The sequence below is a fragment of the Panthera onca genome, chromosome C1, assembly GCF_046562875.1.
Source record: "Panthera onca isolate mPanOnc1 chromosome C1, mPanOnc1 haplotype 2, whole genome shotgun sequence".
NCBI lineage: Eukaryota > Metazoa > Chordata > Mammalia > Carnivora > Felidae > Panthera > Panthera onca.
The window spans coordinates 122,841,285-122,858,711 of record NC_138346.1 but is presented as its reverse complement, the minus strand read 5'-3'; the positions used below and the strand labels follow the sequence as shown (position 1 = coordinate 122,858,711).

Below are 17,427 nucleotides of genomic sequence, written 5' to 3'. Positions count from 1 at the left end.
GCTGGAGCCGGCTTCTATCACGCGCCCTCTGCCCTGTGTGGTTGTAGTTGGTTCTGATTTCTAGAAAACCAAAAGCCCAGCCTTCCTTACAACAGGGGCGATGGGGCTTAGAGGGAGCCCCTGCACGGAGACCTGAGAAAGCTGAACCTACACTTGGTCCCTTCACCCATTAGCCCCGCCACCATCTGTAAGGCTCTTGACCCTTGTGGGCTCCTCACTTCCCTCGTTTGTAAACTGAGAAAAACGGGAAAGTTCCGTGCAGCCTAAGCAAATCTAAGTTGTAACTGATTCCTTTCTCAGCTGTTGTCTCGGTGGGATGTGGCTAATGACATAGCCCGGGAGAAGGCACAGGAGCCGCTTGATGACGGAACTCAGTCTCACCTTTAAATTCTCGTCCCGGAGACAAATGGGGTGGTGAAACCCAGGAGCCGCTGCCAGTCTGCCAGGTTACCCTTGGTGTCCTGACTCCAGAAGAGGATTTTTTTTTTTTTTTTTCATTTAGGACCTGCTTATTCAATGAAAAAGCATTGCATTAATTTTGCCCTCTTTTCTCAGTATCCAGCGAGCAGCATTGGTGGTTCTGGAAAATTACTATAAAGATTTCACCATCTATAACCCCAATCTCCTAACAGCCTCCAAATTCCGAGCAGCCAAGCACATGGCCGGGCTGAAAGTCTACAATGTAGATGGTACGTGCCTTGAAATGGTGTCTCTCATTGGTGGATCTAGGGAGCACAGTTTGGGCAACTCTTTAGTTTCAACCTTATGGTCCGTCTGTTTGGTTCTCCCTCCCCTCAGTGTCCGTCTCTATGGTACATTCTCAGTTCAGAACCATTTTTTTGCTTTGCTTTGCTTCTCTTTTTCCTTTTCTTTTCTTCCCCCTCCCTCCCTTTTCTTCCTTTTGTTCTTTCGTTCTCTCTCTCTCTCTCTCTCTCTTTTCTGCAGGCAGACATACTTCCAAAGGAATGTTGATTTACAGCCCACACATGTGGGAGGTTCATTCATTTTGGGATTTTCTGATTGAAAACAATAGTGATGTACGTTTCCTGCATCCTGCTCAGAAAGCCGCTTTTGAAATTTTGGATAAGCTACCCACAGACTCAGCTCCCTAGGTCCGTGGAGTCAGTAACTTTCAGTAGTTCAGGCATCTGGTGAGATACTTACAGGGATTTCTCAATCCTGGCTAGGAGCTGGGGCTGAGTGGGTGGCCGGAGGCCAGAGGCCAGCCGGGGGACGTCAGAGCTGCATTTCAGAGCTATCAGATGGTTAAGTGCAAGAAACAGGACACAGTGTCATTTCTTGCTCAGTGCCTTGGGTCAGGGCAAGAGCTTTGCAGACCCTATAAGAGGATCATATTGTTAACAAGTCGAGTGATTTATGGATGGTGTCCATTTTTACTGGCGATATCCTCCCCATTTTTGGCAGGGGGAGGTGGTTTCATGAGATATGCACTCTGGTGGGATTCCCAGAGGGTTGGTAAATTTCACCTGCTCTGAAAACTTAGCATAAATTCCCACGAGTGAAACCAAGTTATTAACTAAGTAGTTGATACAGAAGAAAGCATGTGATCTGCCTTGTCCTTCTGAAAAGCGAAGGTGGTCTGTGGGCAGCTGGAAACAGGGCCGCGAATTCCAAGTCTGTATTAACAGACGGGCCATATTGCCAGACCTCAAGTCCTTTTTTTTTTTTTTTTTCAATAAACACTGTGACCACTGTGATATTCCAACATGGCTTGCTGTCCTGTGCATAATCCGTGTCTCCATGTCCCTTGGCTTTCTTTTTTCTCTGTCCTCGTTCTCCCCGTTGCGTCTCATTCTCTCTCGTTGTCTTGTTGGCCGAAACGTGATGTTCCACATACCCTTTGTGGCCAAACTGAAACTTTATGTAGCCGATGGTGAGTAACCTCTTCAGTGTACTCCGTGTGTTGTTTTTGGCCAACGTTTTAATCACCTCCTCCTGAGTTCTTTCTCCATTTCCACTGATCCCAGGGGGTTTGGGGGAGATTTCCTTCCCCCAGGGAGCGCACTGAATGTGAGTACAGGAGGTCCTGTCCACCCTCCTGGGAAGCTCCTTCTGAGATTTGTGTAGGTGCGGGTAGGCGGGTAGACGGTACTGACAGACCGCGGTACTAGCTTTCTGCTGTACTTTGCGGCCCCGTGGCATTAAAACCGTTCTTCCGCCTCCACTGTCCTTCCCCAAAGGCCCCAGTAACAATGCCACTGGTCAGTCCCGGGCCATGATTGCTGCTGCCGCTCGGCGCCGAGATTCCAGCCACAACGAGTTGTATTATGAAGAGGCTGAGCACGAGCGGCGGGTGAAGAAGCGGAGAGCAAGGTCTGTCGTCCCCCCACCCCACCCTGACATAACCCCCTGTCATAGTAGACTTTTTATTTATTTTTTTACTGCCGGAATGAAATCTCAATGTGTAAATGTGACATGCTCAAGCCTTAGGACTGTCTCCCGTCCCAGGGTTTCTCAGACTTCGGCGCCCTCGGGAGGGCTTATTAAAGCACGGATCTGAGGGTCCGGGCCCCACCTGCAAAAGTAACTGACTTACTATTCAATGGGGCTGGAGCTGGGCCCAAGAATCTGCACATCTTACAAATTCCCAGCTGATGCTGAAGCCGTTGGGCTGCGTGGCCCATGCTTTGAGGGGCCCCCCTCCTACACCCCCAGGCCCTTGTTGGTTTCCAAGTTCTGATCACGTGAACGGAAGCGGACAAAGTTGGTTTCCATCGTGGATGCTGGGCCCCTTCCTTCCTTTTCCCCCCGAGGCTGCTGGTGTGGGTGGCTGGATCAAGGGGGATACAGCTCTGGTTCTTTGCAAGGCTGCTACTGAACCGCCGGCCACCCCTCAGCGTGTGCAGAGCCCTGTGTGTGGCCAGAGTTTGAGTAATCTTACAGCTCTTTTCCTGTAACCCTTCGTTGTGGAGATGGAAGGGTTGAAGCGAGGCCCCTGAGCTCATTCGTGGCAGAATCGACTTGAGTGGTCATCCCCCCGTCCTAGGGCTCCTTCCTATTCACCCCTCTGGCTCCCCTGCCTTCCTTTCTCCCTCTGTCCCCTTTCAGCCATCTGGACTGACAGCTAAGGAGGTGAGCCCTGGGTGAGCTGGCAGGCCGGGACGCAGAGGCGGGCGGGGGCCCTTCCAGACCCTTTAGCACCGCTCTGCTCTCAAGCCTGCAGCGGGCCCCGTCCTGATGACTGTTCTGTTGCCCACCAGGCTGGTGGTGGCCGTGGAGGAGGCCTTCATCCACATCCAGCGTCTCCAGGCCGAAGAGCAGCAGAAAGCCCCAGGGGAGGTGATGGACCCCCGGGAGGCCGCCCAGGCCATCTTCCCCTCCATGGCCCGGGCTCTGCAGAAATACCTGCGCACCACTCGACAGCAGCATTACCACAGCATGGAGAGCATCCTGCAGCACCTGGCCTTCTGCATCACCAACAGCATGACCCCCAAGGTGCCACCTGTCCCTGAGCCTGGGAGGTCCTGCCGTCGGGTGTGCCCGGGAGTGATATGGTCAAAGTCTTCTCTAAAGCACCGACTCGTGAGAATTCATGACTCCCGCTTAACTTTGTATTATCTGGGTGCGATTGGTTTTTGTTAAATGGCCCTTTGATAGCCTCTAGGTTCACACAGAGGAAGGACTTTGACTTAGAGACAGTATAGGCAGTAGTTAAAGGAACTCGGCGGGTTCTGGAACCGAGCAGACTCCTTCTAACCTTCCTCCTCCACCAACAAGCTGGTCACCTTGGGCAAACACTTCAGTGGCTCTGCGCCTCACTTTCCTGCTCTATCCATTGGGGCTAATGGTTAGTACCTACCTCATCGGGCTGCTTTGGGAACTCAAAGAGCTCGTTCATATGAAGTGCTTAGAACAGTGCCCGTCGTATGGTAAAGACTGAATAAATGACTGTTATTAGTGGAGGAAAGAATGCCAGCACTCTGTTAGGCGTTTTGGATGTCGTGGAGTTTGTTTTACTTGAATGGTGTTTTGAATTATGACATGAGCATACTTTCAGGGATATTGCAGGAAACGGCTGTGCATCTCAGAGAGGGCTGTGGCCAAGGAAGCAGAATAGAGTAAATGACCTGTCACCAGACAGAGGGGAGCTCAGATCCCAGCTCCACCAGTTGATTGGTTGGTGACTTTGTAGAAGTCACTCTACATTTGTTTCCTCTTTTATAAAATGGGGACAGTGGCAGCATCTACCCGATAGGCCTGTTGTGTGAAAGTCATGTTAAATGTGGCAACACGACGTGTAAATCACAAGGTAGGGAGTAAATGAGCTTGGCGTACAGTGCTCGTGAAACGATTGGTGGCTTTTGTTCTAAGGGCCCGTGTACACGCATCGCCCTGTACATGTACAACGTGTGGCTGTGTTGTCACTCATCAGTAGCAACCGTCAGGAAAGCAATACAGAAATATTCAGTGGGGGTCTGTAAGGTTTCATTTCCAATTTCTTTGACTCACTAATTCCTCTCCTAGAAAAAGTATTCAGCGCAGTCAGATACATACACAAATATACATGAAGGTGATTTTTGCAAAATAATCTGGAATAACTCCACGCCGGCCATCACTTAAAAATAGAACAGTGGCTTATAAATCACTGTATGTCACCTGTTAAAAATAGAAGAATCTTTGTTAGAATATTAAGTTACAAAAAACGGAATGCAAGAAAGTACGAGTATGATACATCTACACATGCAAAGTGATAGCTGATACCATGTGGGACGGAAGCCGTTTTCCTTTTATTTGAGATGTCTTACTGTCCTGGTTGCTTTCGTTTTTGTTTAAAAAATGTATACTTTTGGGGTGCCTGGATGGCTTAGTGGGTTAAGCATCTGGCTTTGGCTCAGGTCATGATCTCACAGTTTGTGGGTTCGAGCCCTGCGTCGGGCTCTGTGCTGACAGCTCAGAGCCTGGAGCCTGCTTTGGATTCTGTGTCTCTCTCTCTCTTTCTCTCTCTCTCTCTCTCTCTCTCTCTGCCCCTCCCCCCCCCCCCCCCCCCGCTCATGCTCCATATCTCTCTCTCTCTTTCTTTTTTTTTCTTTCAAAAATAAACATTTAAAACAAAAATGTATACTTTTTCTGAATTAAAACTCATTTCACACTCTTTCTTTGTGTAAAAATCCAGGCATTAAAGAAAAATATAATGTGCAAAGGGAACTCTCCATTCTACTACCCTAAACTGTTCGTAGTGATAAGGAGTCAGTATGTATGCTTCCAGAGGGGTGTGTGTGTGTGTGTGTGTGTGTGTGTGTCTGTCTGTCTGTCTAAAGTAGAAGTGGGAAAAAAAGCAAACCACAAATGGGAGCTTATGCACACACATGCACACACACACGCAGTTTGGAAACTTGCTTTTTTCATTTAAAACAATCCCTTGGCTGTTTTCCCATGTCAGTACCTTCCAGATCTCTGTCCTACAGATCTAACTCGTTCTCTTTAGTAGTTGCATCTTATTCCACTGAATAGCACGATTTGTTTAACCAGGGCTTACGATGCACATCTGGATTAAGATCTTTCACTAGTTTAAACCAGGGCTCAGCTGTTTTTGTTAATCGAGTTTTATTGGAACACAGCCACACCCTTTTATTTCCATATCGTCTATGGCTGCTTTCTCTCTACACAGACTGAGTTGACCAGTTGTGCCAGAGTGTGGCTTGTGAAGCTGAAAATATTTACGTTAGAGAAAATGTTGCCAACCCCTGGCCTAAACAGGGTTGCAGCAAATATCTTTTTTACATGTCTTTGTGCATCTGTGTAACTATTTCCGAAAGATAAATTTCTGGTAGAGGAACAGCTAGATCAAAGGTACAGATCTTGCCAAATTGTCCTTCCTATGCATGTTACTATTTTACACTTTTGCCTCTGAGATAGGATTGTTTATTTCTCCCACACAATTGATGTGTTGGGTGTTACCATTCTTTTTAATCACTGTCCTTATGATGTCCAATGATGTCTTTAATCATAAGAGGAAAAAAAATATTTTTCATTTTAATTCCTATTTCTTGAATTATTAATGTGGTAGAACATCTTTTTTACTATGTTAATTTTCTATTAATATTTATTCTATAAATTATTAATTTCATTTCTCTGATTGCTGAGTTATTTCTTTTTCTCATGACTCATAAGAGCTGTTTCTTTTTTGTGAGAGAGAGAGAGAGAGAGGATGAGCAGGGGAGGGGCAGAGAGAGAAAGAGAATCTTAAAAAAAAATTTTTTTTAAATGTTTATTTTTGAGAGAGAGACAGCATGAGTGGGGAAGGGGCAGAGAGAGAGGGAGACAGAGAATCTGAAGCAGGCATAGAATCTGAGCTGTCAGCACAGAGCCCGACGCAGGACTCGAACTCACAAACCATGAGATCGTGACCTGAACCGAAGTCGGATGCTTAACCGACAGAACCATCCAGATGCTCAGAAGGAGAGAGAGAATCTTAAGCAGGGGCTCAATCTCAGAAACCGTAAGATCATGACCTGAGCCAAAATCAAGAGTCGGACGCTTAACCGACAAGGCCACCCAGGTGCCCCCGTAAGAGCTATTTTTATATTAGAAGGATGTTGAGGCATGGCTGTACTTCCCGCCTTAGAATATAAGCGTACAGATCAGAAATAATATACTTGGCAGCAGAGTGAGGTATAGAAGGAAGGGGATGCACATAGAAACCATCCTGTGTCTAGGACCAGAGTGCTATATCCCGACATATCCTGTCTGAATTGCTGGCTCATTCTTTTCTTGCAGCTCAATCGGTGTATTTACTGATTTAATACACCGCTGAGCCGAATGTCACACGGGAGTCAGGCCAGTGATTATAAGCGCTTGGAGGAGGGTGTGTTCATGTGTCCAGAGGTTCAGGTGGTGGTCTGAGGAGATGTAAACGCCCAGGAGGAACAGTGCATGTGGACACCATTTGGGGCAGAACGGGGGCAGGGGGTGCTGTCCAAGAACTCCCAGGAGCTAAGGAGCTAAGCACTGTTGGAGCAGAAGGACAGGGACATGGGCTCTGGCATCCCTCAGACTTGCCCTGTGCACATTGGTCCCACGGGAGATCACCATCGCTCACACTGGTTGGGTTTCCCTTGTGCCATGCGATGGTTGGAGGTAATCTTTTCATCCCCACAGCGGCCCTGTGAGTTAGGAGCTGTTACTCTCTCCACTTACAGGGAGGTTAAATGACTTGTCCACAGTCACACAACCTGTGAGTGGTACAACATGCATTTTCAAGCGTGCAAGTATATCCTTTTATGTGTTAGGCTTACATTTCCCTGGTGTCCCTTGGGGCCAGCCCTTGCCCTGAGGAGCTGTCCGTGCAAGAGGAGGCAGGCCCAGCACAGGGACAAGTGGTGGCATGTGTGGTGGGGCCGAGCCTTGGCTGGGCTGGTGCCTCAGCGATGGCTTCCGGGCAGATTCAGATGCCAGCCACCACCACCCCCACCCCGCCCCACCTCTGGTTGGAAGTTGGCAGAGGGGAATGAGGACGTCCAAGGAGGTTTCCCTACCCAACAAGGTCTCCGTTGTGAGGGTCTGATGGGAATACGGTGTGATAAATTGGGTTCCATCTTGGTTTGCTGGGAAACATTTTCATCGGCACAGGATGAATAGGTCCCTGATGGCACTGCCGTGGGCGTGGGGTGATTCTTCCCTGATGGCCTTTCCCCTCTTTTCCAGGCCTTTCTGGAACGTTACCTCAGCGCAGGCCCCACCCTGCAGTATGACAAGGAGCGCTGGCTCTCGACGCAGTGGAGACTGGTCAGTGATGAGGCTGTCACTAACGGACTACGGGATGGAATCGTTTTCGTCCTCAAATGCTTGGACTTCAGCCTCGTGGTCAATGTGAAGAAAATTCCATTCATCGTACTCTCGGAAGAGTTCATAGACCCCAAATCTCACAAATTTGTCCTTCGCTTACAGTCTGAGACCTCAGTTTAAAAGTTTTATATTTGTGGCTTTATTACAAAAAAAAAAAAGAATATATGAGATATATATATATATATATATATGTATACCAGAGGGGCATCCTTTTTTATTCTTCTTCATCACTGACTGAAACTGGCAGATGATAGACCAGTGTCCTTTCACCATCCGCACTTTATTTGGAAGGAAGCAGGGGATGTCCACCCTGGAAAACAGTGACTGACGACATCTGACTTTTGTGGATGGGACTTCTCTAGAAGCTGTTCCCTGGCGCTTCTGTGACAGCTGTAAACCAAAGCGGAGCTGGTGGCTCTCAGGAGCCTCGCCTTACAGCATCTAGTCCCCGCCTCTCGTCCAGGACCACGCCCTCCTGTCACTTCTGGTCCACCCCCTGGTAGAGCTCCCGGGGGACACATCTTTATTCTGTTCGGGGAAACCAGACACGACATGTCCACACATGTGTTTGTGTAAGTAAACGTCCAGCACCACATCACCCACGGGAGCCACGGGCCGTTCAGGAAACGCCTGCCTTCATCTTTGTTCTTTGTTGCCTTAAGTGCTGCAGAGAGAGGTCACGACAGAAAATGTGCACTATCCGTTTACAGCTCTATGTGATTTCATGTTGTTTTCTCCCCCAAGGAGAAAGCCTGCCTGTCCTGTTTCTGACCCTGCTTCCCTCGAGTTGAGCAGGTAGACCTTTCCTGACCCCACGATTGCCCACCCATCTCCCTCCACCTGCCCTCCCCTGCACGCACCACACACCGGCCAGGGAAGGCTGCCAGGACCTGGCTCTTCACGCGGGCTCGCAGGCTTTGTGCACCGCCTCCAGTGGGCCCCGGGGATTGTTTGCACAGGGAAGCGTAGAATGCCTACCAGCTAGAACACAGGGCGAGCAGAGCGAGCCTGCTAGGCTGTCCCTCCCAGGCTGCAGTGGGAGCCCCCCACCCTCCCGGTCCTCCTCCCGGCTGCTCATAGGGACCAGGCGGAAGACTGACACCGGGACTCAGGGACTGGCAGGTGCAGCTCGGAGCCTCTCATTTCCCGCGGAGATGAGTCCTCACCAAAGCTTCAGAGCCGGCTGCCCTGCCACGGGAGACCAAACAGTGCCCGGCGCAGTGACAGCTGCTGCTGTCCGCTCCCTGCTTTCTGACCACCATCACTGTGCAACTCGTCACCTCTGCCACTTAGCACCAGGGAAGGAGCTGCTTTGGCCCTGGTGCTGGAATTTCTTGTAGTTATTGGGAAAGTGGGGAGAGGGATTGGGTAAGCGGCCGAGCTTGGGAGAAGGAAAGGGAGGGAGCCAGTCTTAGGATCCCGAGCCGTTCATCTGTGATCGGTTTCTGAAATGCCGCTGGTTTCAGTGGGCTCACCCCTGGCCAGAGGGAGCAGCCGCGGCTTGGGGGTGGGGGTTGTGGCAAGCTGACCCAGCGGAGGCCTGCTGTAAGGGAGACCCTGTCTGTGCCTCCGTCTGCCTTCCTGTATCATGGCAAACCTTTACAAAGTATTTGGCCTTGCTTTTCCCAGGAAGTTGGGGGTATTCAGTCACCTCGCTTTAGAAAAGGAGAACGCTGTCGGAATGTTCTCTGTGTGTGTGTTGGCTCGTACCTTTACTGGGCTGTGCGTTCCAAAAGTGGTGCAGTATTTGTGTATCATTTTTCAAAATCACAATTGGCTTTGGATATTGGTAACGCACCTGTACCTGAAAAAGTAAACAGCATTCTCGAATCAACAGCCTTCCGCTCAAAAAGACAAGCGTTGGAAAAGCAGAAAGGAGACACCAGTCAGTGTGGCCTCGAGCCAGGATGTGCTGTGTCACTACATGGTTCTGTTTATGAAAAACACATACCATGTAACCATGGTGCTTTTTTCCTAGCTGTTGCCTTTAGGTCCTTTCAAACTGGACATTCCTTATGATATCTTTCTCAGGAAATCTATTTTGGGAGATGGGGCAAGGAAAGGTGTAAGTGGATGAGACTTTGGCTGTGCAGCAGTTCTAATGTCCCAGGCTAAGGGTGTCAGAGGTTTCTGCATCAGGGAGGGACACAGCGGCTGGAGACGCCGTAAGTCCATGGAGTTCATATACAGGACACGTAGTTCGTAATGACACTGTTCATCAACGTTCTAAAATACTGTGCCTCCGACCCGATCTTAAGTCCCCAGCCCAGGAGTTACGTTGGCATCACTGCCTTGGTGTATGTATTCCCAGCAGGGTGAAAAAGGGTTTAAATTAAGGAATTTGTTTTCTCTCTCCCCTCCCCCCATCCTCCCTCCCCCCAGTCTTTGCATAGGAGAATGTCAGCCTTTCTGAAATTATTGTTTCGGTTTTAAATTGGATATCGATTTTTGACACTGGCTTCGTATTGAGTCCCCTTTGAAAGACGAACAAAATAAAATGCAGGATCTTTGGATAAAGCCTTTGCACTTTCAAAACCTTAATAACTCGAGCTGCTGGTGCAGTGGGAACATTGTAAATGACATTAAAGAGATTGAAGGTTTCAGAAAGCTGCGTCACACAATCGAAAACGATGCGTTTTCATTTCAGTCCATGGAACCAATAGGCTATTCTTTTTAAAAGAGGGTAAACTGCCTGAGGGCTAGTAAAATATAGGAGACTTCACATTAGACGAGTCAGGATTTCATTTGCCTTAAATGTTTATAGATTTTCTATAACTTTCAGCCTAAGGTATTAAAACATGAATGTTCAATGTGAGGAGTAGAGGACCCCGATGAGGAGTGCATGCCTGAGATCACTCTGTTCCCTGCTGCTGTTTTAACCAGTGGGTAATTTTTGTTCTTCGGTGCCTACTTCTGATGGTGATTATAATTTTCAATCGTCCACGAACTGCGTGTTACAGTTAAAAAGTCTGCATTCCTAGAGGGGGAAGGAACTCTAAGCTTTGTGGTTTATTCATCCTCTGCGTTATCGGTTAAGTCAGAAGCCAGAATACTTTTGCTGAAGTTCACGAAGCCCTTGAGAAAATGCCTGGCCAGGTTTTTGCCCGGCTCTCATCATCTTCCCTCTCTGTCCTTCCCTTTCACACCTTCGGCCAGGAGAAACTCTGTGCAGAGGCGGGTGGAGGTAGGTGGCCCTGGGGAGGGTGGGGGGAAGGGGTGTGTGTGTGCGTGCGTGTGTGTGTGTGTGCGTGCGCACACGCGCGCACATGCAGCATTGTGGCTCATTGCTAGAGTTCGCCTTTTCAGTGTGTGGGGGGGTGATGAGATGAGGTGTCCCCCTCCCCTCTCACCCTACTCATGGATCCCCTTCATTTTGCGTGCATGTGTTTAGATACCGCTGTATCTCTGTGGCAAGTCCTCTGTCGAGATGGCAGGAATTAATTACCCTGACTCTCCTCACCCCCACCCCCGGCGCCTGGGGAAGTGAGTGTTAGTCACTCCACAAAACCAAGAGAATCGGGCCCTTGGTTCACACGCCCTCTGGCTGGGCTCTGTGATGTAACGTTCCCTAAATGGGGACGCACACTTGTTTGTGGGTATGTGTTTCCATATCTGTGTGCATTTCTCTTGAGGGTAATTTACAAGATAGGCGGCGTCTGGTTTATATGTTAGCCATCTGAACATCTGTGTTGTCTATAGATGGGTTAGTTCTGTCAGCAGGTAATTGATGCGTGTGTTTGTATGGATGAGTGTCTTGAGGGTGTCTGTGTTTCCCCCATACCCTATGGCGGAGAGAGTTCCTAACAGCACCCAATCCTTCGGAAGGCTTCTCTAAAGTCCGTTATTTCTCCCTTGGCTCCTATATTCCTTTCCATCAGTTATACTGGCTTCTCCCCAGGAGTAAATGGCTTTAGCATAGAAGTGTCTTCTGGAAATTTTGATGTCCTGCAGACAATCCATTAAACTCTCTCCTGCCTCAGGACCCTATGACCTGAAAACAGTAAGAAGCAGAGAAAGAAAGGTCAAGCTTTCTGATAATCACTTCTCCAAGTTCACTACCTTGGAAGCCTTATTCTATGTTTCTGAATATAACTTAAAAACTGAGCTTCATAAAAAAAGATAAGACTGATTACTAAAAGTAGCACAGAAATGTTAACATAATATTTAAATAGTCCAGCAGCGATCCTGCGATTGTAAAGTGATGTAAGTATTTCTGGGTAGTGTTTATGCTTTATGGATCTTGTTACAAAAAAAAAAATAATAATAAATCACTACTGTGAATTTACTATGAAACCTTGTGATCACATTCCATCGTTAATAAAATATGAGTCGTTCTTAAGCCCATAGCACAGTTCTTAAGTGGTATTCAGGGCAGTAGTGAATCAAGGTAATTTAGACACTACATTGAAGTTGGTGTATTGCACTTTAACCAAGTTGATGCCTAGAAAATTAGATTTCAGGTCATGTTTTTGACAAAACATATTTTGGTCAGACAAGGAAGAGAAGGGTGCTGACACTGTGTCTCAGGTATCACGTCAGGTGCTGTCCTAGAACGGGAACTCCTTGGAGGCAGGGTTATCTCAGTTTAACAGGTGAGAAGGAGGACAATCAGGGAGGGAGGGACCAGTCTCAGGTCTCATGGCTAGTGAATGGGATTTCAAATCTAATGTTTGATTCCAGCCCCTCGCTCTCTGTACCTCGAGGTGTGATCTAAATGATCTGGCATCTGGGAATGTGGAGGAGGGACCTGAGGACACTTGACCTTGAATCTGAACCTGGGGGTGAGGGTTCCTTGGAGGTGGTGGAATCCCTTCGATTCTTTCACTTTGCACCAGAGCTGTGGCCCCAGGGGGAACCTCTCTATGGTGCTGGCATGTTTTTTGCAATTTCTAATTGAAAGAATTTGAGAATGCCCCACCCCCAGGAAAACCAGCACGACCAAGGTGCTGTTGTTCTGGCAGCCACCCTTTGCTTTTGCCCCTCTGGCCCTCTGCCTCCATCCTGCTGGCTTGGGCAGGTGGGCAGCGGGCGGACCAGGCTTCTTCCTGAGCTGAGGAAGCTTCTCGCTGGTGCTCTGCTTCACCTGGTTAGGGTGGGAGAAAGACCACCCACAGGCCCAGCCTCAGGAGCTCTGGAACTGGGGGTCCCTGGCCTCCCCGTGACATCGGTGCTCTCAGCAAGCACTTTGCACCCCACTCTTTTTCCCCACAGTTGCCCTCAACAGTTTTAACAGAACTGATGAAACAGAACTCTGGAAACGCAGTTTTCCTCTCTTCTGATGCCTTTAAGTTTTGTTCCTTGGAGTACAGACTACCTTTTTCTCTCCTGCTGTTTGCTTTCCATAAAGGACAGGAAAACGAAGATGGGGCTCTCATTTCTCAGCATGGCTGCTCCTTAGGGATTGGCACAGATTTCCAAAGGGTAGAAAAGCAACTGTAAAACTGCTAAATAGAATTTGGGGACTCTGTGAGTCTCCCTTGCCAGGCCTTGTCCCATTTTTATTTAGATAATCCAGTTTGCTTTGTTTCACCTGTAAAATAAATCTCTTTTAATGGGTTGTTTTAGAGTTTCCCCAATACAACAACAGATCTCTAACAGCCGAAGCATTAAGTGAAAGGTTACTTCCCATATGGCACTAAGGATCTACAATTACGATGTCTCGCAGCTTGAAAACACCAGTGGTTTGACTTAGGGGAATAAAAACACTCTTACCTTGAGCCTGGGAGGGGTGGGGCGCAGTGGGACAAATGTGATAAATGCCAAGGCTTTGGTCTTCAGAGTGTCTTTGGCACTTCTTCTGGCACTGAAATAAGTTTTGCATACAGATATTTGAATGTACAGTTGTCTGGTTTTGTGTTTGCTTATATTTACCGGAGTTTGCCCATGTAACATGAGCTTTCATTCTAAAGGAGCTGGTCATTTAGGAGTCGTTAAGCCCCCCAAAAGCCCAAAGCCTAGGAAAGCTTCATCTCTGAGGACCAGAGACTGTCGCTCAGGGAATTAGTGATGGGACCCAGGCATGGGATCTGTGGGTGACAAGTCTAGTTTGACTCATGTCATAGGGAATTCAGATCGTTGCACACTGTCACCATTGCAGGGGCCAGGTAGGAAGAGGTGCCCCTCCGTTATAGAAACAATGGAATATTCGCTTCATGTGGTTCATCATTCTTCAAGAAAAACGATCGTAAAATTCGAACTCTGGTGGTAATTCCTTATTTTTATAATGGATTTGCTGTAGGGTTTAGTTAAATAGCAAACTCCCCTGAGGTCCCTAAATTAGGACATTACCCAAACTTGATGTCCAAGCAGTCGTTTGTGAGTACAACTGTTGTGTAGAGTACAGGACACTGGCCAGAATGAGAGCGGCTGGGTCCTGACTCATGGGGGTGGTGAACCTCACTCACCTGGTGAATGACCACTTACTCAACAAAGACTCTAGAGAGAAGGCCAGCAGGGCCGAGTCAGGTCTTCAGAGAAGTTCATTTGCCAACAAATTGCTTTTGTATTGAAAGAAATTTTCACTTGTGGATCTACAACCCGGAAGATTCCATGACAAAACCATCTGTCTCTGTCTGAGGGAGCCAGAATGGTTTGTGCAAAAACGGGGCTGGGGGGACTTTGCGTTCTTTCTTGGTAGTTGATACTGTGCTTTTTGTAACCGGGAGGGGGCAGTTTTGCTAATCAGTCTCTGCTCCCGTCACCACGTATGTATGAGACCTTCTGAATAGGCTCTGATGAGGCCTTTCGAACATCTAAATGAATGGATCAACCAGCAGTCATCCGCACGAGGACACTTACACACATGCACAAGGTGTATCCTAGGAGATGTCTTCTCATTGTGACATCTATCAGTACCAATGTTAGTGTTTACAGCTGACACGGCGTACCGGGCAGCCAAGTCATTTGGTCCCCTTTTGGGTCCCACCCCCAATCCCAATTAACTGTTAAAACATTTTACATGTTGCATTTTTTTATACTGTAAAACTTGAAAAATAAACTGAACTCCCAAATTGTATTTGGCTTCTTTTTTTCATGTGATTATTTCAATCTAAAAAGTTGTTTGGTGTTTTTCTTTTTTTTTTTTTTTTTTTTTTTTAGGGAACATTTGCGCTCTTGCATGATTTTGATACCCTCTTAAAAACACGTCAAGGTTCTGTGAAAACCAAGACAATTATAATGATAGATTGAATGAAATGTGGATTGCCACTGTAATGAAAACTATCTGTTGTGATCATTTTATGCTCAAGAGAATGTTTTAAAATGAATAGATAACTGGACATTAAAATCGTAGGCTCTAAAAATGAAGATCAAATGGGCCTTTTGAATAAATCAGCAAGTGAAAAAAGATCCTGGAGTTAAGTAGGGAGGAAGAAAAGTGTCAGACCCTGGATTTGTTGGTAAATATTGGATTGTTTTGGTGAGTGGTTGGGTAATTTCAATGTTAATTATTGAGGGATTTCAGATAGGTAGGTCTATTCAAAAGGAACTTGATTATTTTCCAAAGAAATGTTGGAACTTGCCTTCTGCTACACTCAGCTACTTTTTACCTGGATAGAATGCTAATAGCACACAATCAAATTCTCACCTGTTGCATGGACAGGGGTCAGAGAAAGCAATTGATTTGAAGATATTCACTGTACAGATTATTGACAAATTCTGTTTCTCTGGGCCATCGGCCAAGACGTGCATACTTTATATCTGCACAAGCAAACCCTTCTGGAGAAAAGATTAAAGTTGCCTGCAGACATAAACCGAAGAGTCCTCTCTTTTTCATTCACTACCCATTCTACTGCTATGGAATTTTGGAAGAGTCTTGAGAATATCAGATGATAAACTATCAGATTATGGAAGTGGAGTGAGAGATACCAGAAAGGCACCAGTTAAGTCACTGCCTGCATACCCAGTGCCGGAGACCGGGCTCACCAGCAGTGGCGTGACATGGACATTGTCCCTGCTTCCGGAGAGACTTGGCAGTTCCCTGCTGGTGTCAACGTGTCACGCAAGCATCTTCTGGTTATACAGGCTAAGGTTGACCTGGAAAAACAAAAACTGCATTCGACTTTTGGGTATGTTCTCTGTATGTACAGTTGAATGTGTTACTGAGGTTCTGAGAATTTGTACTATTTCAGACAAGATGATGATGCATTTGTAGGACTGACACAGCTTCTTTAAACATTTTCCTTTTCTAGCTTTTTTCTCAGCGCTCCCATCTCACCCACTCATTTCTGCCTTCTGTGATCCGCATGTGTGAACAAGCGTCAAAGGGCCGTTGATTGAATACTTGAGCGAATGAGTGAATGAGAACACGATAGCATATTCAGGGCTGAAGCTACCAGCCACAATCTAATCACATGTGATTATTTTAAGGGAATCATTGGTGTTTTGGAGGGTCCTAGGGTTAACCTTGAGCATTCTAGCCATCGCTACTCTGAAGAGTTCAGACTGTTAAAATGCCAGATTAATTCCAAAGAGGTCCTTAGTTCACCTTGCAAGCATGTGGGTCTGCAGATGCATTACAATAAATGCGCAGTCAGGTGGCTGTGGTTATCCTGTTCCCGGAGGGTGGGGTCTGGGATTTCTGCTGCCATCCCATGCTGCTTTGCTTCCCGTCGTGGTGCCTGTATTTCTAGGTGACTGTGCTTACCTGACTAAAGAACTTCACACATCGGAAGCTTCCTCACTGAGCCAAAGAGTTCCTGTGTTCGTATTTTATTATTTTATTTATTTTATTTTATTTTATATTTTATATTTTATTTTATTTATTTTATATTTTATTTTATTTTATTCTATTTTACTCTATTCCATTCTATTCTACTCTACTCTTTTTAGCAGTTGGCTCTCCGAAGCAACACTGAACAGATGACAGCATTGCCAAAAAGTCTCTGCATGACTTTGGATAATCACCAGCATATTCTTAATGGTACTAATAGCTTTTGATAATCACTAGCACATTCTTAGCGGTGCTAATCACTGTTAAATTAGCTTTGCGTAGGGCTTAGAGAGTACTTAGTCAAACAAGTTTATTAAGTACCTATCAGAACTTAGGCACTGAGGATAGAACAGAATTAGACAAAGTCTTTTCCCCAAGGTTGCTTTCAAACGAATAGACGTACACATAAAAGCATAATAAATTGTAGTTTCTATAAGAGAACTTTACACAGGGTGCAGTGAGGGCTCAGCAGATGAGGTGGCCAGTTAGCTCCAAGAGTCACAGAAGAGTCCTAGGATGCACCCTACTTTATACTTAAGGTAAGATAGTTGGGAGTTCGCCAGGCAGGCACAGATGGGAAAGGACAGGCATTCCAGTAGACGGAATAGCATGAGCCAAGGCTTGGAGCTGTTAAGCAGCCAGGAAGTTTCCACAGACTTTAGCTTCTAAGAATAGAGGAGGCAGGTGGTCGGGAAGCATCATGGGAGATGAGGCTGATAAGGTGGATAAAAGGCAACACACATAGACCTTGAGTGTCCTGCAAAGGAAACTGGCCTTTACCAATTACAAAGGTACACCTGACCCCGTAGCCTGTTGCCAGTGGTGCTGATAAAACAACTTCTGATAAAACAACCACTGGGCGCTATAATCCCAAATGGGGCATGTGGATGCCATAATTCCAAGACAGACAC

The 17,427-nt window shown here is 46.9% G+C and overlaps 1 protein-coding gene across 1 annotated transcript in view; it reads left to right on the top strand.

The window, feature by feature from the left end:
- Window positions 1-14,821, top strand: part of VANGL1 (VANGL planar cell polarity protein 1) — a 54,793-nt gene extending 39,972 nt beyond the window's left edge. Inside the window, exons 5-8 of the mRNA XM_060624578.3 lie at window positions 556-689; window positions 2,202-2,334; window positions 3,222-3,456; window positions 7,666-14,821. Coding sequence (XP_060480561.1) covers window positions 556-689; window positions 2,202-2,334; window positions 3,222-3,456; window positions 7,666-7,926 — 763 coding nt within the window. The 3' untranslated portion in view covers window positions 7,927-14,821. The remainder of the gene's footprint in view (window positions 1-555; window positions 690-2,201; window positions 2,335-3,221; window positions 3,457-7,665) is intronic.
- Window positions 14,822-17,427: the final 2,606 nt, after the last annotated feature.